Source organism: Ambystoma mexicanum, chromosome 9, assembly GCF_040938575.1.
Source record: "Ambystoma mexicanum isolate Mex_15411 chromosome 9, UKY_AmexF1_1, whole genome shotgun sequence".
In the NCBI taxonomy this organism is placed as follows: Eukaryota; Metazoa; Chordata; class Amphibia; order Caudata; family Ambystomatidae; genus Ambystoma; species Ambystoma mexicanum.
Genome location: NC_090931.1, coordinates 816,823,465 through 816,847,320, shown reverse-complemented (window position 1 = coordinate 816,847,320; position 23,856 = coordinate 816,823,465). Strand labels below are relative to the sequence as shown.

Below are 23,856 nucleotides of genomic sequence, written 5' to 3'. Positions count from 1 at the left end.
TGATGTCCAGGTAGGGAAGGAGAGCTTCTGTTGGGAGGGTCTGGAGCATGGATGCTGGGAGGATGTCATCTGTATACGATGTGGCTTTGAGCGTGGCAAGGGTTTCTACCAGGTTCTCTGTCAAGAGTATAAAAGGAGAGTGTATGAAAGACAGAGGGGAGGTAGAAGGGGAGTATATGGGTGATCGCAGGAAGCATGTAGGTAGACCGACAGGCCAGAGAGAGGACGGACGGTGCAGCGCAGTGCTGAAGAGTTGGTGCTGGAGTTGATGTGGTGTGCGGGTGAGGTATTGGTTGTGAGACAGAGTGCTACCAGCTGATAGTAGTGTGGCATTGGGGTGTAAAAGGTGAGTGAGTAGAGAAAGTAAAATAGAGGGAGGGGGAAAAGTGTAGAGGAAATGAGAAAGTGAGTGAAAGTGCATGGTAGAAGGGTGTGGAGAGAATACCGGGGGCGTAGTTGGAAGAGATAGGCAAAGAGAGTGTTGTAAGATTTGTGCACAGAGGCGTAGATAGGAGATTATAGAATAGAGGAGAGTGGGGAGGGGTGTGGAGAGAAGAAAGGTCTGGAGAATTGTGGAGAGGGGGGTGGAGAGAGGCGAGGAGAGGGGCTTTTCCATTTCACCAGTAGTGCCCAATCAATTGCTGGTCCCAAGTCCACCTGTGATGGTTCCAGACACTCGACCCCTTTGGCAGGTCATGCGTGTATTTACCAAATAAATATGATGTAGTTGCCAGGTGGGGGCAGTCCAATCAATTTTAAAGTTATAGAAATGTAATGTGAAAATGTAAGCAGCTTTGCAGCAGTTGAACCTTGTTTACTAAAAGATAAGAGTTATGAGAATGAAAACTTTGGGAAATCATGGCTTATACTACAACCCATAACTACACCATCATTTCAAGGCAATGTCACTATAAGAATGGCTATGTCAGACGAAGACAAAGACATACTTCTCCCAAAGACGCTCAATAAATACATACATTTGTCGTCTATTTGAGTCTTATCATTGTGAAAAAGATTGCATTGATTTGAGCATATTTAAGCCAAAGGGATGGTAATTACACATTTAAAAAAAGATGAGTTTAAGAAGTGAAACAAATGCACTTTGATTTACAGTAGAAAATAAAACCAGGATCATAATCCATCTTGCTTGGCTGGAGGACAGCACTCTTCAATGTTTACCACTCAACTTCAGACTCTAGGGGCTGACTTCACACTTTTTATACTCCAGTCAACATCCGCATTCCCAAAAGGATAATTTACCTTACGGCCAATTCCTTCGGCTCCGACGAAATTGCACAAACTTGGCGGACTATGAATTACATGCCAACCTTTTGGGCACTAGACTCTTGGGGTACCCACGCAAACCAATTAAGAGATCAGCGAAACGGGCACGGTGGACACGAGGGAACATCTTTTGAGTCCAAGGTAGAAGAAAACTGACACTGATCGTTTGGTATGCGTAACAACTTTTTCACCACAAACATTACAGGTCAAAAAGCTAATTAAGAAACATTGGAACCTTGTTACTAGCACAGGTTGCACCAGTGGATGACCTCTGTTCGCTTTAAAACGGTCGAAGAACCTCCAGGACCATTTGGTTCAATCCAGGTTGCAAACCATTGGGACTCATTTTGCACAGAACAGCTTGAGAGCCGCCTGGAGTAACAGTAAAGAACGAATCATGGGTCATTAACCATGTGGGAAGTGCAGTGTGTGTCATCTTACTACAAAAACCACCAGATTCAAACATGGCACATTCAATTGGCAACTCCGACAATTTACAAACTGCGCATCCAGCAATGTTATCTATGTCATTTGGTGCCCCTGCAACCTACTATATGTAGGTATGAGAACAAGGAAGGCATCAATCCGGATTAGTGAACATAGGTCACGTATCCGCACAAAAATCAGGACGCAACTTTGGTACAAAACTATACAGCGGAAAACCATACGGAAGAGGACATACGATGGACAATAATAGACCAATTGTCCCCGGACAGCAGCCAATATTCAATGCAATACAGGCTAACCAAATTGGAACAAAAATGGATCCATAGACTCAAACCCATGAAACTGGCCTCAACAATGATATTCAGTGGTCACTCTTAATACAGTAAGAATGGAATTTACAATTGGTCTATCCAGGGTCTGCATGTACATCGGTCATCTTGATTGGACACAGTAAGCTCTGCCAGGCCTTGTAAGATCGTGCCTAATGGACACAGACTCTGGGTATGTCTGCTAATAGCCACATCAGACATACTGTTTTGTAAATATTAAACCAATGGGTTCTACTCATCTTCCACCTGAATAGGTAGTACCAGTGCGGGTGCCACGTGAAATACTAGGTCATTGGCTCAAACGGTACCTTCTCGTTTTCCTTAGGAACCGTTTGGAAATGCTCTGCCGAGCTGCGTGGGGTTTTAGACCCAAGTGAGGTGTTGGATTCAGCAGAGGAGCCCGCTTTTTGTATTGGCGGAACTGGCCCTTTAACTCATCTCCACAGGAACACATAACACACAAACTTGCCCAGATGTGTTCGAGCCCTTTGCGTTGCAGGCCAACGCCTTGCGGCTTTGGGCCGTGTGAGGCACTGACGCCCAACTGTGTGCCGCAGCTGCCGCGTGACGGGCTCTCCCCGGGGGGCAGAAATCGGTTTGCTGCCCCCCTGGGAGGCTCACTCCCACAGCGGGATGACAGCCAGCGGGAGCAAGGGGTTGGCACCATTTCTAAACTATGGAGTGGGCATTGCGACTTTTTTCTGTCCACATAATGTTTCCCGTCTTCATGTCCCCCCCTCCTTTCTATTTATAGTGTCTGCAGACACATACAGCAAGGAACAGTAAACTGGAGGGAGAGTCTGTTTGGAGAAATACACAGGGAACGTGAAAAACATCCCTTTGAGTTGTCTTTGGGCCAAATGAAGTACTGTGGCGAGGTGATATCTGCACCGAAGTAACGGGCCACATTTACAAGGTAAATGAGGGTGTAAATGCACTTAGATGTGCATATTGGGACATATCGTTATGTAGGAACATGGCTACGGCAATGTTAACAATAGGACACTATCAACAAGAGGGATAAAAAAGCCTAATATGGCGCTCATGTATTTATATCAACAGACAGAAAACAGCACCGTCCAGCAAGGAAGTCACCTTCCGTTATTGTGGCCAGGATAGAACAACTACATGGAGAATATCCATTTGAAGGCAGCGCAATACATTTCGGGCACAAGTGTGCAAAGGTTTTCCGAAGCTACAGTGGGTGAGACAACGTTCAAACTATTTACCCCATGTTTATTTGTTTTTTTCTGGAGAATGGTCACTAAACTATGGTCCCCTTGGTTGCTAGAATTTTTGGAGACACACACTGAATTGATCTGGGTGGGACTCCAGACGAGAAGGGGGGGGGGGTTCCATCTAAGAGACTTCTGTCTCTTATTTTGTGCTTATTGCCTTTTTTGTTCGGGGAGGATGATGCTCAGCAGCATTCAGCGACATCACCTTTCTATGAATCCAAGGAGAGGACACAGTCTCCCTTGCTCAAATAAGGGAAGGGTATAATTACACAGATTGGACCATTCCCATAACTATGGAGGGGTGTGGACAAGACAAATTAGAGTGTTGTGTTTTTAGAAATTAAGTATTTAAAAGCCATGATAACATGCTTAAAATATGGAGGACATGGAAGAGAATGATTTTAATAAAATAAATCTTTTAGTTTTTTTTTCTTTCTCCATTTCTTTCTCTTTCCTCCCTCCTTTTTGGCACAAGTGGCTTCCACAGCAACACAGTTTGACCTATAGAAGCATGAAACTTTGTAAATGGGAAGAAATTGTATATTGAACATCTGGACGACACTCATTACATATCAAGCTGAACTACGCCAACACAAATTGGTTGTTATCTAAAATGTATATGTCCTGACGAGGTGCACCAGATAGAAATGGCATATGTCTGTCTGTGGGCCCGAAACTTGAGTAGACAACACCACAGAGCCCACTCTTTTTAGAGTTGGGTCGAACTTGGGTTTAACATTTCAAAAAATGTGCTAATTGATATATGTTCATAAGCAAGTTCTCCTGAACATTTGCCTTGTTTGACTTTGAGAGAAAAAATTATTGTCAATTATGCTTTTATATTAGATAATAGGATTCTAGTCCTAATAGATGGGAGTTCTGTTTTCAGAACATAATTATTAAAATTGCGGTTTTTGCAAAAGCACGAATGGTTGGTTGTATGAATGGGGATGAAAGTGGATGTGAGAAATGGTGTGTGAGATGTGATCACTTGTTTTGATATTATATGTGTTTTTCTAGATATGATATGTGTTTCTTTAGACTTGTTTTTTAATATATGATATGTTAATGTATTACATGTGTTTTTTCTTGTAAATGAATTTTCACGACGAGATTTGACTAATAAATGAAATAATTGAACTCTAAACATATACACTGTGATTTGTCTATAATATATGCCTTTTGAGTAGGGCTATCCTTTTGGAAGGGATTTTGTGGCGTTTTTACACATGAACTGTATTATGAATGAATGGAGGATGTGCACTTATCTACAGATAATTGCAGTTTTGTATGTTCACACTTTTTAAAGCAAACTGAGTTCACATCTCTGTATTTGCTCACTCAAGAATATAATTTGGTGCCTTTGAGTTTGATAAAATCACCCTTCCAAAACAGGAATCAATGTAAACTCGACACATCTCAACCGGCAACAATCTCTTCTTACCACTTTGCGATCAATCCCTTGGTCTATGACCTTCTTCTCTGTTGCCAACTGTTCCAGAATCGTTTTCTGTAGCATGGGGGCAACTGCTCCTCTTACCACAGCCACTAGCTCTCCGCCCTGTGAAGAACAATCATTTAATATGGCATCAAAACGTTCAATGCTCATTTGTAAAGAAAAAGAAAAACAGAACTCCTCTATCTAAAAATTCAATGTGAAAGAAACTGCCTGGCCGATCAATGGGAATCCTCCTTTTAGAAGTATGAAATGCAAGAAGATCTGTGCCCATTCCGCTGACAGAGCTCACCGAAAATTAGAGCTTGGTGGGTCCATGTGTACCCCCTCACTTCCCTTCATTCTGCTCAACATATGCCAATAATATCAGAACTGCATGAAGGATAGCTATTCCTGAACGATTTCAACTATTTCAACTGATGATGGTAAAACAGAACAAGACAGGGTGGGATCCATCACATGCAAAACCTTTAGGAATGAAAACGGGGAACATGAAAAGAGACAGGTGTCCACCAGTGTGAGACTACGTAAATGCCTGTTGCCAACCCATCCCTCTGTCCTCTGAATTTCATGGCTGCCTCTATTGGATGCAGGCTTCTTGGCTCACATTGAACTTCCCAGGTTTTCCTTTGGAATTCCATGGCTGAATATGGTTATGTTTTCCAGATCTAGCGTCATTGTCTAGGTTCAAAATATTTCAATCTGTCCTCTTTCTCAGACAATTTAGAGGGAAACATCTGCCAAGTTGACATATCTATCTACTACCAACCAACCTCTGGCTAAATTTTGCAAAAACGTGACTTCCCTCTGTGGTCATGTTATTTGGGTCTTTTGTAGAGCACTACATGTGCCTTTGTGGTTTCTTCTAAGTAATTATATGCCTTGAGGGCAACGTCAAATTTAAATTGTTATGGATTTCAAGAGTAAAAGACAAATGTTAAGAAATAAAACGTTAAGGTTAATGCTAGATCCTCCCATTCCATGCATTTGTTTGATTTGCTCTGTAACATACATAATCAAAAAGCCTAGATAGTGCACACACCTTGTCTGTTAAGAAACATTACAAACAAGTATAGAATAAGAATGAAAAGGTTCCTTTCTATATACCTCTTGAGAATAAAGGAAAACATAATTAGGTGGTGGAAGCTGTCAAGTGAACATGATTATGACATATGGGTACATGGTTAATGTACTGTAAATGTTAAGCATAGTACTACACCACACAGGCTCTTACTGACAACCCCTTCCTCTTGTGTTCTTGATGGGGGATTTGGGTTTAAGTGTGTGTGGTATGTTTTGTATTGAAAAATTAGGTGATCTTTGTAGCTCGAATTAGTAGATCTTACTGGGTGTAGAAACTATAAATTAATTTTTAAAGCACTAAGATATTATTGCTTCCTGAAGACTAATATTACTGGTATGCAAATTTGATTAATTTGTTATTTATTTCCCCTTTAGCAAGTGCTTACAGAGGTATATGATGCTGACCAGTGCAAGGTCTGATTGTGATGCATTGTCGATGTTGTTGTGTCATGAATTGCACATTCTGTTGGCTCCAATTCTTATGTCTTTTTTCATTTCATGAATAAATATATGGTGCAAAAATTGTAATCCCAGATCAGACCTCAATTTAGAAAGATCTGTTTCTGGAGAAAAAAACTTACTCCATAGAAGAGAAAAGTAGGCTCACATTTCCCTCTGTATTTCTCGAGCGAATCAATTCCATCGACTTCAGCCTATGTGCAAAAAGAACATTGTTAGATGTAGAAGACCATTGAACAATGATTTAACAACATACATAATGTACATTAAATATACTAATGTAAGAAAACAACAGGTCAACCTTCTGAGCAAATATGTCAGAATAATTGAAATTTGTGTCGGTAAACTAAGATTAAAAATAAATGGACCATTCCAAGAGCCCAGAGTTCAAAGAAGTGAAAATCTTAAATGGTATTGACATGACCATGTTTTATTGATAGGCAATAATATCAATTATCACTATTGTTACTAGATAACTGTTTGCTTAAAGTATCACTTTGTTAATTCATTGTTATGAAGGAAGGGGCGAACCAGCAGAAAAGGAGCACGTTTCTATCAGAAATGTAACACAGCTGCCATCTGTCTCGCACAGTACTTGTGTGCACCAAAAAGTAAAGGAACATTTTTTGGTGGCATGGATCAAGTAGTATGCAAATGTACTGCAATACAACTGGTTGGCAAGTATCGGAATAGTTTTACGCTACAAATACCCTTCCATCAACCATTTTCCCCGCAGCATAATTCAGGACCACAAATTTACTTTTGTAATAGGCTCGTAAAAGTAGGTTTTATTCAACCCCACCTATGTGGATGAGGTGAACAACGAGGTGAGAAGGGATAAGGTAAGGACCCCACTGAAAATGGTGGGTGAGAAATGGGGAAACAGGCAGAAATAAGGCAATAGTATTTTTTTAAAAAAATACATAACAAAAATGTGTGCAGTTAAAGCCATAATTATCAAAACTATTACAAATGTTTTATTTTACAAAAAAAATATTTTATTTGACGTTTTTACTGCATTTTGCTTTGCAGCAGTCATGTCATGCTTAAACTGATGGTGAGGGCCTAGGATACCACAATCCTTAAGGTGTAGTGGCAATTGGTTACTGATTTTATTCTAAAATGTGTTTATTGAAATCAGTGACCAAAAGGTGTTACATGCCACATTACAGAAATTATAAATTAAGTATGGACTCTTTGAGGCTTTTTGCATCATAAACATAAACTTACAAACAACATTAAAACATAAACTTTCCATACATAGACTTAGCTCAGAGCATGAGGAAGAAGTCCGGGGGAATGATTTGCAGACTAGGGCAATACGATGGACAAAGGATGAAGAACTCACTCAATGGTGTAATTCAAAGCATATGCAGTGGTGGGGGGGGGTGAGGGACAAACTTAATCAGAGTAGATCGTTTAAATGGTGGTTGAGGCATTCAGGGAGGTTTGTCATCCCATGGGTGGAACATATAAAGGACAAGTGCTTTCCAGGGTCCATAACTGTAAGTCACACTATCTTCTTGGGGTCGCAGTACCATTGCTCAAGCCCTTGTTTCTGTGTCGCACCAAGCGTTAAATACGAGAAACCATAGTTTGAACTGTGGGCCCACCAGGGGATTTTCAGGACATAGCAATCCTTCTCTTAGCAAGTATGCATGCCAGGTCCATAAATTTAAATACATGTTTGTGCTTGCTACATTCGGGGTGTGAACTCAGTTGGCACCCCATGGGGGACCAATCATATCTAATGACACCAGCCCCTCGGCAAGCCTGTTCGATTTGGGACCAGAACCTCTGAACCCTCGTGCACTTCCAAAACATATGAATAAGGTCAGCGCTGTCTTGATGGCACCAGGGACAAGTAGGCTGAGTGCTGTTACAGAATGTAGCTATTCTGGTGGGGGTCATATATGTGCGATGGAGCAAATTAATCTGTAGCAATCTAAACCTAGCATTACGGATACATTCCTATGGCAACCCAGCACTCGGCCCCTATCAGTGTCAGAAACTAGAGAGCCTATATCCGTTTCCCATTTCATCTTCAAAGCTGGGTTTCAATAGCTGGTTCCCTCCAACAGGCATCCATAGAGACTAGCTACAGGTCTCCAGCCAACTTCCAGGAAGTATACCAGAGCCAGGAGTCGGGTTTCCTCTGGTTCTTCAGCCCACCCGTCCCATCTACGTTTTGCCTCTCCCCTCACTATCCTGTATCTCAAAAATTGACCCTTGTCCTCTGGGCCCTACTGAGAAACATGGGCTTCGGTGAGCAATTTATAAGAGGGATACAAGAAATTTACAAAAACCCAAAGAGCAGAGTGGCAGTTAACAGCAGCCTCTCGGAGGAATTTGGCACGACCCAGGGTACCAGACAGGGATGTCCTCTCCCTCCCCTCCTTTACGCACTGTCAATTGAACCCCTCTGCAATATAATCACGAGTGATGATACAATCAAGGGGATTGCAGTGGGTGACAAAGAATATAAAGTGGCTATGTTTACCGACGACATACTACTCTATCTGACGGACCCCAATATAGCCATACCAATAGCCCTGCGAATTATAAATGAATTCGGCAAATGGGCAGGATTAAAAGTCAACGTGGAAAAATCCACGCTCTTCCCATACAAGACCTCAATCCACTCAAGTGTGGGGGACACAGTCACAGGGGGAATACCCACTGGAATCCAGTACGGAAGACCTGTACGAAGCGAACCTCCCCCCGCTACTGCAGGAAATATATCAAAAGACCTGGAAAGATGGGACAAACTCACAGTATCCTGGCTTGGTTGCCTAAATGCCATAAAAATGGGAGTATTGCCAAAACATTTTTATCAATATCAGATGCTCCCCATTGCCATCCCTCAATCTCACTTTGCAGAAATAAAGGCCAGGTTCATTACATTTCTAATGCAGGGGAAAAAGCAGTGCATCTCCTACAGCACCCTTATTCAACCAAAAGAGGAAGGAGGAACAGGGCTTCCCGACCCCTATACATATTATCGGGCTACTCAATTTCGAGCCCTGGTGCCACACCTGAGAGGAGGTACGCAAAAGCAGTGGGTGGCCATCAAGAACCACCTAATGCGGCCAGTGGCTCTCGGAGAATGGCTTTGGTCCCCTAAACAAGCATTCCCCACTGCTGTGACCAACCACTACGCACTGGGCCCCCTCTTGAAACTGAAAGGCCTCACAACATGGCCGTCACCCATGAGTTGCATATGGGCCCCGCCCATCAGGAACGAAATGCAAGAACCAAATCGATACCAAAAATTATATGAAGCGGGACTGGAAATAGCCGGTCAACTGATCAAACCCACAGGGTGCTTATCTATCCAAGACTTAGAAGCAGGCCTACAAATGGGCCCGCTAGGAGCGTTCATGTTTTTACAACTGAAAGGAGTACTACTTGCGTCGAGGTGGAGGGAGAAACTCCAAAGAAACCTTACTTCCTTTGAGAAGATAATCAGCGAGTCTCACTCAACCAAGGGCCTGATCTCACAATTATATGGGTCCATAACAGGCCAACTGGGAAGCAGACTGGATGATCTCAGAAAAAGATGAGGGCAGGACCAAGGCCCATTAATGACAGATCAATTATGGTCACAAATGTGCAGGTCAGCACATAAAACCTCAATCTTGGCGCAATATAAGCTCCACAGAAAAATATTACTCCATAGATGGCAGTACGACCCCAAGCCCCTCTCGAAAATGTACCATCAAGCCAGTCCTCTATGTCGGAGGTGATGCGGTGCCCAGGCCGACTATTAGCATATGTGGTGGTCATGTCCCAAGTCACAAACATATTGGAAAGAGGTTGTGACATGAATAAAGAGAATAGAAGGGGTCCACAGGGATAGCGAGCCCAGACTTGTGCTTTTTGGACTTGAGGAAAAATTGACCCTTGGGCAGGCCCAGCTGTTGGGTGATGTTCGCCAGGTCTCTGAATTTACCTTCGTCATATAGATCACCCCAGGTTTAGATGCCACATCTCTCCCAAAGTCTGGAAACGCCCAGATCATCTCTGTCTGCACATATATCTATAACTACTGGGACTTGGGGGAGTAGGGACGGGACACCCCAAGTACCTTCAGGGTTCTGGACCATATCTGTCTACCAAGCTCGACAAAACAGGGGTAAGGTATCCATGCAATTTACTGGGATCCATAGTTCTTTTATCTTGGCTGGCGCCACCAGCTGCTGAAGCAATGCCATTTCTGATGTGGGGCCATCTGCTAGCCACTGTGTAACAAAGCTCAGCTGATCAGCTAGATAGTAAAGCGTGAGTCTTGGTAGCTGGACCCCCCCGCCCCTGTCCTTGTAAGGCATGCACAACACAGAGGGGAAATTTGTGGCGACCTGAGCCCCAGAGGAAATTTCTGATCAATGAATCTAGGAGGCAAAGGAACGCTGCCCCCATATAGAAGTGGACATTGATAAAGTAGAAAAGAAATCTAGGGAGGACAATCATCTTAATAATGGTGGCCCTACCCACAAGTGACAGTGGTAGCCTTGACCAGAAAGACATAGGGCCTAATTACAAGTATGCCGGTCCGGAAATTGCCATTATTTCCGTACGGCACTCTTTTCCGGACCGGTGTAGGCCGAGTCACAATGGCGGTTTTCCCTGCTGGATATCAAGGAATAGATCCATCTCCATTATACATATGTCTAAGCCATACAGAACAATGGGCTCCACCTTCAGCAGGTAGAATTGAATAATGGGGAGCAAGGAGAACTTAAAATACTGATGAAGAATAATCTTAATTTGTGATGCCAATGGTTTAATTTTGTTGATCAATGTCTCCTGTCACATGACTGCTGAATACCTGTCGGTAAGGATATAGCCCAGGTAGTGTATGGACAAGGTATATTCAAAATGTAATTCATCGAGGGACCATGTAAATCTCAATGTTCTCAGTTTTCCGTCAGCAAAACTTATAATAAAAGATTTAGTGGGATTTGCATGGAGATTATGGCTACGGGCAAAACAAGCAAACAAATTCAATTTGGTCTGCAGCCCAAATGAGGTCCTATTGAAAAATAGCAAAATCATCAGCAAAACCAATCCAGTTCAATACCAATTTACCAATTTTCACCGGGTAGATGATACCTTGATTCCATGATACATCCAGATCTGATAAATAAAGGTCCGCTGCCAGGTTACACCCCTGTTTAATTTCAATCTCTGTAGGAAATCGGGCGGTAAGGACCCCTTCTTTTTTAAGCCTAATTCTGTAGTTTGTATTCGTATGCAATAGTGCAATCATAGCAACCAAATGTATCGGAAAGCCAAGTTTAATCATTTCTTCCCAACGTAGTTCTCTTATTACTGTGTCAAACGCTGCAGTCAAATCAATGGCGGCCATATATACTTGCCCTATTTTTGAAAGCTTCTTCTGATCTTGCAAGTGAGCCATGATCGTTGTGTTCAGGGGGCACCCCATTGCTTTACGGAACCCTACCTGGTACCGAGACAGAATATCATTGCGATCAATATAGCTCTGAATCTCCTCCAATATCAATAGGGTGGACATTTTGGAGGATGCATCCATCAATGCAATAGGTCTAAAGTTTGCCGGGTCGTTTACCATGCCCTTTTCATATATTGGAATTATGTTTGCTGAACACCATGTCGGGGGAAATCAGTCCTGTTTGATAAATGTTGTCAAATTTAATTTTCAGGATCTTTGCCCACAATTCCAAATCTGATTTTAAAACACAGGGCGGGATCCCATCAGGCCCTGCGGCCCTTGAAACTTTGATCTTATTCATCGCATGTACTATATCCTTGTATGACCAGGGGGACTCCTTCAATATCAGTTTGTTAAAGTTCCTGCTGGAATTACATGAGAATTTAGGAGGCAATCGATTTTTTCCAGTTACATATGCTGCCCACACCAGAGCTGATATTGCAGGTTCTTTATAGGACTCTGGATCACATGTTATCGTTCTCAGCATTGCCCATACCTGTCTGTTATCATATTTCAATAAATTGCAAATCATACGTTGGTTGTCTACAACGAGTAGATCCCTTTTTAAAATAAAAAATTAGTCATGGGTGTTCCCTCTATGAGAACAAACACAGCGAAAATGGCCTGTTCTATGGGATGGTACCCACTCCCAGTCAAATCAATGGCGGCCATATATACTTGCCCTATTTTTGAAAGCTTCTTCTGATCTTGCAACCACATTTTAGCTCACTGTACATTTCACAGATGGGAAATATCCATTTGCACATCAGTCTTTGTCCCGCCCACATGGGCCGTCCAGCACCGAAATGCTATGGCAATTCCCTTCTGAACAAGAGTACCAACAGCAACCCCATACACGTGTTTCAGCCTTGTTGGGCATCATCAGTGAGGTGGCGTTGTGCCTCTCTGAGCACAGTGAGCAAGGGGTCCACATCTGGATGACCCTAGGACACTTAGGGTGACTAATCCTAAGGCCCTCAAAAAATCATAAATTAGTCATGGGCGCCCCTCTATGAGAACAGGCACGACAAAAATGGCCTGTTCTATGGGATGGTACCCATTCTAGAGTCTGAGCACAGTGAGCAAGTGAAAGTGAAATTGGATTAGTCTAGCATTCACCAGCTCCACTTTCGCTCTTGAATATTGACCGAGACTATCCCTAGTTACTACGCCTGTGTCAGACCTAATTCTTCTCATTAACTTACAACAAGTTTCTGGGTGCCATCGAGACACGAGAGGATTTCGGGTCAGAAACGTTTGTCGAGAACGGGACGCGCTGCGGGATCTTACAACGGTGACCAACCAGAATAGAAGATGATTTATTAGCCATACGGGCTCTCACTCGTCTGAGGTAGCCGTTACGGACTGACAAAGGACCCGCTTGCAGAGTGGTAATCCTTTTGCTGATGGGACTGGATGGACCTTGATTTTCAGCATTTCCCTGTTTAACAGCCTCTTTTCGAACAGTCACAGTGTGCACCCAATGTACCCAAAACCCGACGGCTGCCGGGTCCATGTGATCACTTTTAATTATTCTTTTCGGAGGCTACACAAGGCTTGAAGTATTAGCATTTCTACTTAGATGACAGAGACAAGACCCCGAAAGTGATTATCTCGTGATCAAGAGATGACTCAGGTTTCCCTACCCACTCTGGCCGGATGAAAATAAGCGGTCACTGGTGGGAACACGTCTTCTCTCGAAAAAAAAATGAGCAATCACATACATTGCAGTGGGAAGTTATAGACCAGAACGTGGATGATTCAATTTTTGACCCATTTTTCAGATCATTACCGAAGACCAGTACAGGCCTTCTGTTTTTGAATAATACTGGGGAGTATGAACACAGGCAGAATTTCCCTTGATTTTATTAGGAGTGTGTTGCATGAGGAATGAAACATGTTGGGTTGAATGGGAATGGAGTGTAGTAGTTGTGAATGAACTATTGCGTTTTTAACACATATTTTGGTTAACAACTGCATTTATTGTTGATTAACTATTAGGCCAGACCAATCGCATTATCGAGCCAGAAAATGTATTAGTTGTTTTCTCGTTTTCCCTGTTGTATTCTATTTTGCTTGTCACCATTATTTTTGTTATTATTCGCTATTTCCACAGTGCATACATTGTGTACATTTCTATCCATTGTTTATGTTCGTGAATTTTAAATGATGTTCAGAAATATATTGACAATTTTTTCTATGTTTGCTGAGTAGTCCAGTGTTTGGTTGAATTTTCCAAACATGATTGATAGTTACCACCTAGCACCCAGGTGTACAGTGGTTGACCGTCTTGTCTGCTAAGTGCTTAAGAGAACACGTGTTAATTTATTTTTTCCCCCTGGGACAGATTTCTGCACTGTATGTTGTTTTTTTAGGGTGTACCTAATGTGGGGGTGGGGGGTGGCTCATGCGCAAGACAGTAGCTGTGCCCCTACCTCTTTTTGTGTGATAATTGTCATCTAACCGAAAGCTGATATCTGTCTGCTTCGACTAGAGTAAAATTAAGCTCCGTTTTATATCGCCAATTTTGAAGTTTCAGTGTCAACTGGATGGCCAAATGGTCCCCATAGCCTAGGTCACAACGACAGACTGGGTCCACTTCCCTATATACTGCAGTAGACACAAAGAAATAATCAATAAGTGATCTAAGGCTTCACACCCTGAGGCACCATTTGGATGTCCCAGGTCATAAAAAAAAAAGACCCATTTCTGCCCATTTTGCATAGAAGTAGACATATAATTCCCCTGAATTATTCCATTATTTATGGGCAAACGATAACAAGTAGAGTTAAAGTCTCCTCCTACAACAATTTTAACCTGCGGATTGCAGCCAATTGCTCCTTCGAGTATCATGTCCAGTTGATCACTCATATCACCAAACAGTACTGTTGCTCTGTTCCAATGTATACATATGACTACAACACAGACCCTGGGCTCACCATGGATTATGAGCTCAACTGCAAGGATGAAATCATCCTTGTGGATCAGGCTCGAGGACAGTTTACACAAGTTCTCTATCAAAATCGCGAGTCCTCCAGATGGTCTCGCCATGATCCCTCTCCTGGCACCTTGATAACATTCAACATCAAAATGGGTCATGTGCATTGTTTCCTCTAACATAATAACCCCTGGTTTAACCCGTTGGTCTAGCTCTTGAAACCAGGAGTGAAGGTTTCTTAGCCCACATGGATTCCAAGACACAATGTTAAAGACATTATCGCTACGCTACAGACAGCATTTTTGCCTTCACTGACGGATTGCCCATGAGCGGCTGAGACCCAGTAAGCTTGTTGATAGCTGCAGCAAAGGACATCAGTTGTCTTATCATGTTCTCATTAATCTGTGAGGGCAAACCATTCATAAGCAGACCAGGGACAGTCTCAGTAATCTAAAAAGGCGTTTCTACAAATATAGTTGCTTCATTTTTCAGTGTTGAAAATGAAACGTGTCAGACCAATATGAACAAAATTGTCTCTTTGGTCCCATATTAATTTCATGATTATATGGCAATCATAGGAATGCGATTATTGTGATTGGGGGCTAGTCTTATCCAGTCAATATTGTCCGATCTTAAAGTTTTCAACGACGGTATTACCTGGAAGGCTATAAGCATGTAAGACCTATTTAGACTAGCCTTCACATTTACTCTGGTATCACTTTCTCATCGCTTTATAGACAGCATATCATTCCCCAATACCTGATTGGGTGGGGGTAGCTCCACTTTGACGTGACGTGAAGGAATGGGGTCGGTTTGGATGGGTAGGTCCTTACTCTCTCTATCCATGGAAGTTAGAGCCACCACTGGTATACCACCACACATGTTCCGATTGCCCCCGTACTTACAATTTCGGGAGATTCTTCCGTAAGCTTAGGGTGTTGGCTTTTTTGGATGGGTAAGTCCTTATGCCCCTATCCAAGGACTTTGGGGCCATTGTAGGCATAGCACAACTATGCTCCCGAGCGCCCCCAGTACATTCCTTTTCGGGAATCTTTCTCGTAGCACTTAGGCTTCGGCCACCACTGGCACCCTCAATCATATTAGTCGCTTTTTTGCTCTTAACTATGGGATAACAGTTTGATAACTCAGTCTGTTTATGCGTTACTGGAAGAGAAGATCCATACTGGTTATATTGGTCATCATCCTTCACTGAGGCATTAAGGTTGAGCGCAGTTTCAGGGGTAGGCATGCTTTTATTTTAAGTTTTTACATTTCTTTTTTCATGATCAGTTTTACGTGCCTTTCCTCCCGATCTTTGTTCCTCATTGTTGATATTTAACAATGCTTTCGATTCCTCGTCGAGTTCTTGGAGGTCAATGATGACATCGTTATTAGAAATATTGCATCATTCTTTTATATAGGAGATATGGTTGTATTTTTTTTTTAAAGTTTGATTTTTGCACATTAGCCCTCAGGGCTTTATTTTGATGGGCCCTTCGCTTTTGGGCTCTAAGGGCCAATCTTTTCTTCCTACGTGTGAGAATAACAACAGGTCATTCAAAAGTATCAAGTTTATGCTGAACAATAACAATTTGTTCTTGCAGCTCTTGACCCTCCTCTGTTAGATCGATCAGATACGTCAGAGCCGAGGGACTATCCAAGCCATCTCTAGCATTTTTAGGTGAATAAATATTCAACTGATCCTCAACAGGAGGATTGTGCACTACCTGTGACTGGGCCTCTTTGATCTCCCTTATATCAATCATTATTTTTTCTATTGTGTTAGAATTAGTAACAACCGCTTGGGATTGCGCCAGATCCACCTTCTCCCCCAAACTCTCGCTCTTATGGACCTTAGAGGCTGCTACCTCAGCAAAGGACTTAATTTCATTCCCTACCATCCTCAAATCTCCTGGCGTTTGTGTAGTTTTGGCATCCCCACCGGATGGTTTTTTAACACCAAAAGCAAGAGCAGAGACAACATCACATGCAAATAGAAGGCCCTCAATTCTATTAATTTTACACAGAATCGTCGTCAATGTTGCCTTCATGACAACGATTTGCCAGTGTGTCTGCTCATGACCCTAGTCTAGCAAGTTCAATATGCGCGACATCACTGTGAAATTAGCATCCGCTGATGTGACATCCAACCGAGGGGGGACTACCGGAGATCCTAATTGAGGCTCACACAACCCATACTTGTGCAGTGGGGACCTGTCTCATGATAAAACAGCCTAATTTGCTCATATGGTTTCATGTTCAACATTTCTGTAGTAGGTGAACTAAACTTCTGCAAGTAAACACCCCCTATATTTATTTGCTCCTTGTGTGGATCCGCAAGAGCTCCCCCACCAACTGGGGACACCTCAGTCTGTGGTGGCATCTTGCTCATATTATCAGATGGATTACTGAACATGAAGACATTTTCAACCCCAGTCCTCCTTTGCGTGACCGTTGTTGAAGGGCCACGGGAGAGCCTCATACATTTCCCTAGCTCAGCCGAAATCACAGGTGCTAACATTGAAAAATCAGAAATTCGATTTCTAAATGGTTCGACCCCCACCTTTCTCAATGTATGTCTCAGTTGCATAGTGGTTTCCCCTTCATCTAGCATTTCAGCCACAAGAGCATCATGGTCGATATCATTAACCTCATGAAGCTTGAACGTTGTTGGCGGACTCTGAACATTGCTATGACCATGCACCAATGCTGCAGTAACACTAATTTGGCCAGTTGGCAGAACATCCCCCAAACACATAACAGGCTTCTGGGGGCTAACTGGGGAGGTCTGTGTTTTTGTGCACAATGCGGTGCCCACCTCAACTTCATCATCCGAGCAATTCAGCAATCCTGAATCCTCTCTTTCTGAGTTCTCAGTCATCATGGTTATTAGATGAGATGCAGCAGACTGAGTCACATGTAACTTTCTGCTGCTTCTGAGACCATTAACCATGATCTAAACCCAATAATCTCCCACTCTTTTCTTTATGTTCTTGTCAGCAGAATACTGACTCAATTTGTTATGAGAGATTAACAACAGGCCCAGAAATCCTTCATACAGGGCAACTCTTTTTACACCAAGTGCATAACATGGATCGGAATCACCTTATCAAATAGCATCATATAGCAGAGGAAAATGAACTCCCTCTCCTCCAGACTATTCCTGTATGGTCATTAGGCGATGGTGTAAGGTAAAGCCAAAAAGTGTAAACACTACACAATAGACTAGCCCGACTATATTGCAGAGACACAGTTCTACTAGTTGACTGTGATTAAGTTTTAAAGGCGTCTGAATCAGAATTAGTGATTGGCCATGGACCATACATGCAAATATACAAAGTTATACTGCGTTCTCAATGTAAGAAGAGAAATATTTCTACTGTCATATAGTCAATCACCATTGTTTTAGCACCATATTTGCTTCACACCACTCTGTAAGGACTCACTTCCAACCCTCACACCCCAGCAGCCCAACGGCTTCACACTTTCTGCACACTTCAGGTGCGCGCACGCCAAGCAGATATTGCTTGCTGGGAGCAAGGGGGCGGGCTTGGGCGCGGGGCTGCAAAGAGGAGAAAGGAGAATCGTAACCTACATACGTGTGTCCAAATCAATAGTACAAATCAAGACCCTGGAGGTCCAGACCAACTCAAAGTAGTAACATCATAATTACTTAAGCACAATCTGATGGTCCGTACAGCGTTTCCACTCCACAAACACTTCCTCTTGCCGATTACGACTTTGAGACAAAAGCACAGCAAAATCCAACTGGGAGACCCACAGCGTCCCACAGCCCAACAGCTTCACACTTTCTGCACACTTCCGGTGCGACAAGTGCAGATGGGCCAGGCAGATATTGCTTGCTGGGAGCAAGGGTGTGGGCTTGGGGGCGGGGTTGAGCACAATATGACGGTCCGGATAGCGTTTCCACTCCACAAACACTTCATCTTGCCGATTGCAACTTTGAGACAAAAGCACAGCAAAATATAACTGCGAGGCCAACAGTGTCCCACAGCCAAACAGCTTCACACTTTCTGCATACTTCCGGTGTTTCTTTATGAAACGCATCCCATTTTGCTGGGGGGTCCGACTTAGTTGGACAGTTGATTACCTCGGCCGAGGAATCACTAGAGGTCGAAGGTGACCCGTAACACCGTTTCTTGGCCTTCTTCGAAAGAATTAGTGCAATGTGAAGACATTATTCGTGAGAACATAAAGAAAAGTACCTTTGCACCTCCAGGAACTTTTATTATCCTAAAGATCGGAAGAAATACGTGCGACAATGGATATTCTGTGCATCAGCAGGAGATTGTTGTCTGATGACCTGGAGTGTGGATGAACATGCTGGTCACCTGAGGGGAGTGACAAAAATATGGGTCCTGAAGAAAATAAAATAAAACTTATAGAAGACGACAAAGCAGGAATTGCAGAAGAGAAGGCAAAGAGTTTGTTGAGAACTCGACCAGAGGGGAGAATGTAGAGGAGCAGGTGGACACCCTCTTCCTGGTCTCCACACCCTTAGCACCATCCCATTGGAATGACCATTGGGAACCCAATTATTGCAATATTCCTGAACCACATCGAGTATATGAGAGACGATATGCACTCAGGCAACCATCTAGAGTGTACCCACAAGCTCACCTAGAGGAGGAAAGCTAACAAGAAGGATACCCTTTGCCGAGCTGTCGAAATGCAGCCATGAACATTATGGATGCACCTTAAAACAAAGTCTGATGACAGCAAAAGAATGCCATAAAGAAGATGTAAGAAACTATGCTGAAACGATATGAAAATACTTAAGGATGGCGATGTAACTGAAGCACTAAGAGAAACATGTACCCAATGTTACAGTAATCATGAACACAAAGAATTAAGTGACTCACTGGTCAATAACTGTAAATACGCTGTAATGCAAGGTAGAACAAACATATAGAAGCTTGCTTATGAGAGGTATATTTTCAACGTTTAGGACGACCATTAGAAGAAGATGTACGATGGCTTATGTCAGTCAACCCAGCTACCTCAAAATACAAGCTCAGGATCTTAAAGTGAAAAGACGATGAAGAAGTTGTTTTCCCTTGCAAAATAGAGAAGTACATTGGCCTAGCACAAAGGATGCCATTTCCAGAGATGAAGGCAAGGTACGAAGGGAGTCCAACAAGCAGACCATGTGTGAAGGACATATTTCCCAATATTAGGAGGAACAAGAACATTTACAAGTATTGGACAATTAAAAGGGCATTAAGTTTATATGGGATAGAGTGAGCAAGTCTCTAAAGGCCAAGAAGAGCAACTGCACCCAGTATAAATTAATACATTGTGGCAAATACACTGTCGAAATTGACACAGTTGTGGTCTCTTAAGACGTGATGAAGAGCTTGCAAACAAGGGCTATTCATTAGGCTTGAAACTAGGAAAATGGCATGCCTACACTCCCTTGAATGTTCCGAGACAGTGTAGACTGGCAAGGTCAGTCTTCAAACGGAGGACACTGGCATGAGGCCTACCGATGAGAGAGGGTAGACTAATTGGGAAAACAAGGGGAGAGCTGACGGATCGCTAAACACCTGGGTTTCGTTTATATGTACATGCTGCTAGCGAGCCGCATGTTCAAGGTTGGATTTGGGTTGCCAACCAATCAGAAAAGCCTGCCATGCACTTTTACATACAATGTTGCAAGTATTATTCCGCTGCCATATTCTTCACTGTAATCAGTGAGCTACGGGTGTAAAAAGTAGCTCAGGCCGTGTCCTGTAGACAAGGGGCCGCCAATGGGAGATTAATACTCATGCATTCTATATGAAGACATATTCCCGACTCCAATCCCACCCCTCAATAGGTTTTTGTAATATGCCACGTAGGATGACATCATAGATGATGTCATAGATGATGCATCTAGCATTATATAAACCAAGTATAATCAAGAAGACAGTGTGATCCTGCATTAATCAATCTGATTTAATTGAGATAAAAGCAGTATTTTAGGATGTATACGAATTGTTCGAACTACATTTGTTCGAATTACAATTGACCTTTGCACAATTGACCGAATTGTGAAGGTCAATTGTTACATATATGCGGGGGGAAACCCCCCGCAACCCCCATTATATATATAAATATATATATATATATATATATATGTGCGGTCAATTGTGCAAAGGTCGATTCGGACCCTCGACTTTCGGTCAATTCGGTAATTCGAACAATTGCGTTCGAACAATTTGGGTAATACCGTATTTTTAACCATCTTCTTTGAGTCTGTCCGGATATTTGGTCTGAGACATTTTATTGGTAACTCCATCTAGCACAAAAACGCTTCAAGGTGCTAGAGCACAGTACCATCGATTATTAGCTAGATGAGCCGATTTATCTAAGAATGTATTTATACTTTCATTGTCTTCCTCAACATTTCTCTTTCTTCGAGAAAAATGTCTTTTAATATCTGGAATCAGTGGGGTTTTTGGGCTTGGGGATAACGGGAACAATGGGAGATGTATTGTTTTCTTTTTCATCAATGGTTATAATGTGTATGAATGCCAACGTAGTAAGGATAGCAATTAATATCAAAATACCACAAAAAGATCCAATAATTATTCTACATATAGTGCATGTTTTTCATGGAGCTAAAGTTCTTACCTCTTGGAACATTTGCATTTCTCTGATTATGTTTCACATATATGAAATGTGTCAATTACTGATGATTTATGAATTTATAGCAAAAACTGCAAAATAATCGCCAATATAATTCTCTAAATAATAGTTATTTTTAGGATTTCCAATAAAAGTCACTATGTCTTCTTATCAAAGCTGGTTAAGAGTGAAATATGTATGAAAATACTGCAAGTAAGAATGCGTGTACAATGGGTAGATTAAGAAAATAAAGTATTCTCCTTTTCTTCTGAAGTCTACTCCTTCTGTACCATTGTCTCTTTTTTCCTAGTATAGGAAAGGTGTGTTACGATCACTACAAGTCAATCAGTCCTTCGGAAACCCTAATCAAAAAGTTTTTCTTGTTCTTCCTTTGTCTTGTCTTGACTTTTGGTCCTCGATCTTGTCGGTATTTGCTGAAATTCTACACTTGCTTGAATGGGCTGCACATTTTACAATTGCTATGGTCTCCGGGAATTTCATTTTCAATATGTTTTTCTAATAATCCTGCATACTGCACTGGAGTGCCATCTGTGTGGAGGAAACCTCTCCGGTTTCCACGTGACAACCCTGTGCGTACAGTTGACGTCACAGGGGCAAAGTCAGAGTACACTGTGCTTCCTCATCCTCAAAGCTTCGCAGCGCGTCAATAAGCACAGCTAACTCTGCAGCCTGTGCAGAATAATTTGGGGAGAATCTCCTACTAATCATTACCTCAAATGTACCCTCTCGGTTCAGCTTCACCACTGCCGATCCTGAATGTCCCACCCCACTCTTTTGGTCAATTCTCGACCGATCAGTGAAGACCACTCCCCCCCCCTTCCCTAGAGCATTTTCTCTAACTTGGGGACGATCATCATAACACTCGGTATACGTTGTACAACAATGCGTATCATCACCTTCTCCCACTGGTTCAGCTATAAACATAGCTGGATTCACTGCGCTACAGCTGACAATTTAAATTGCATGGTTTGAGATAATTACCTCATACCCTGATGCTTTTTTGTGTTGTCAATGTGCTTTGGGGATTTCCAAAATTGCAAATAATGCATGTTCCACGAATAACGTTACTGAACACCCCATGGTTATGCTTGAGGCTTTTTCGATTGCAAAGGCAGCTTCTGCCAAAAATTGCTCACAATGATAATGTCCTTTCACGACTGGATCTAAGATCCCACTATAATAATCCAAAGGTTTATGACCATGTCCTAATGTTGTTCTCCGTGCAAGCACTGCTGTCATGACTTGTCCATTTGAATGAGAGAATAAGTAAAATTCTTCACTGTAATTTGGAATCCCTAACAAAGGGGCTGCGCTGATCGTCTTTTTTACTTAATGAAAACCTTCAGTCATCTCTTCTGTCCATATTAGTTTATTTTTAGTCATCTGTGCCTCTTTAAGTGGTTGAATGTATGTACTGTAATCAAAGACCCATGCCCTGCAATAATTGCATAGGCCTAAGCATTGTTGCATTTTTCTCACTATTTTTGCCTGTTCAATCCTCATAATAGACTCTGCCCTTTCAGGTGTCACTTTTCCCCCTTTGTGTGTGATCAACTGCCCTAGATACAGTACTTCTTGGCAATATAGTAATTTCTCATTATCCACTTTGTACCATTTCTCTGCCAGTATAGTCATAAGTTTGGCAGTCTCTTCTGTGCATCTTTCTTCTGTCTCACTGCACACTAAAATGTCATCAACATTTTGAATTATGGTACTTTCAAGTTGAACATTACACAAGTCCATCTAAAGTGCTCTATTAAAAATTGACGGGGACACACAGTACCCCCTGAGGCAAACAAGTGTGTTTCAGACAAATCGTTCTATATGAAAAGGAAGTAAATTCTTGTGAGTCTTCATGAAGACGAAATCGAGAAAAATGCATTTTTAAATCTAAAACAGTAAAATACTTAGCTTTTGATGCGTTATAACACAATATTGTCGCAGGATTTGGAACTAAAGGAAATTCTGCTTCGACTATATTGTTTAGGGGTCTCAAGTCCTGGTACTAAAAATCGTTTTTATTTATTTTTACTGTCATTTTATATCACTCAGTTTAAACATAATACGCTGTGAACACAGTTCTGTTTCTGGGAACTCTGCACCTTTAAGAAACTATAAAGATTGCCTTCTGGGCGTGAAGCGCCTGCCCGGAGTTCGACGACAAGTTCAGTTGCACAGTCGGCCGGAGGAGGGAGGTGGAAGATTCCCTAGGATGGACAAGTCCTGGACCCTGAGAAGTGCCAGACCGCGGGGATTACCAGATCCCGCCCCTCAGCTTGCAGGTCCTTCATAATTGCCTACCGCTTCAAAAATCACGGGTAAGCGCAATAAAAAAAAAAACAGCCTCACTAGACACCTTTCTTGCCTCGAACACTGACTACATGGACAAAACCGATGTCAGAAGTGACGACCGAGGTAACACTCCTTCTCATATCGAGCTACAGTTGCAACAAGCTCGACTTGCACTTGTGAAGGCCATCAAGGCTCCCAATCTCAAT

At 42.4% G+C, this 23,856-nt stretch overlaps 1 protein-coding gene across 6 annotated transcripts in view; it reads right to left on the bottom strand.

Moving 5' to 3' along the window:
- NME9 (NME/NM23 family member 9) overlaps nucleotides 1-23,856 on the bottom strand; it is an 808,977-nt gene that overhangs the window by 463,578 nt on the left and 321,543 nt on the right. For all 6 annotated transcript variants that reach the window (XM_069615815.1, XM_069615818.1, XM_069615816.1 and 3 more), the window contains 2 exons: nucleotides 6,419-6,490; nucleotides 4,743-4,859 (listed from right to left, as the gene is read on the bottom strand). In XM_069615815.1, the coding sequence (XP_069471916.1) occupies nucleotides 4,743-4,859; nucleotides 6,419-6,490 (189 nt within the window). The remainder of the gene's footprint in view (nucleotides 1-4,742; nucleotides 4,860-6,418; nucleotides 6,491-23,856) is intronic.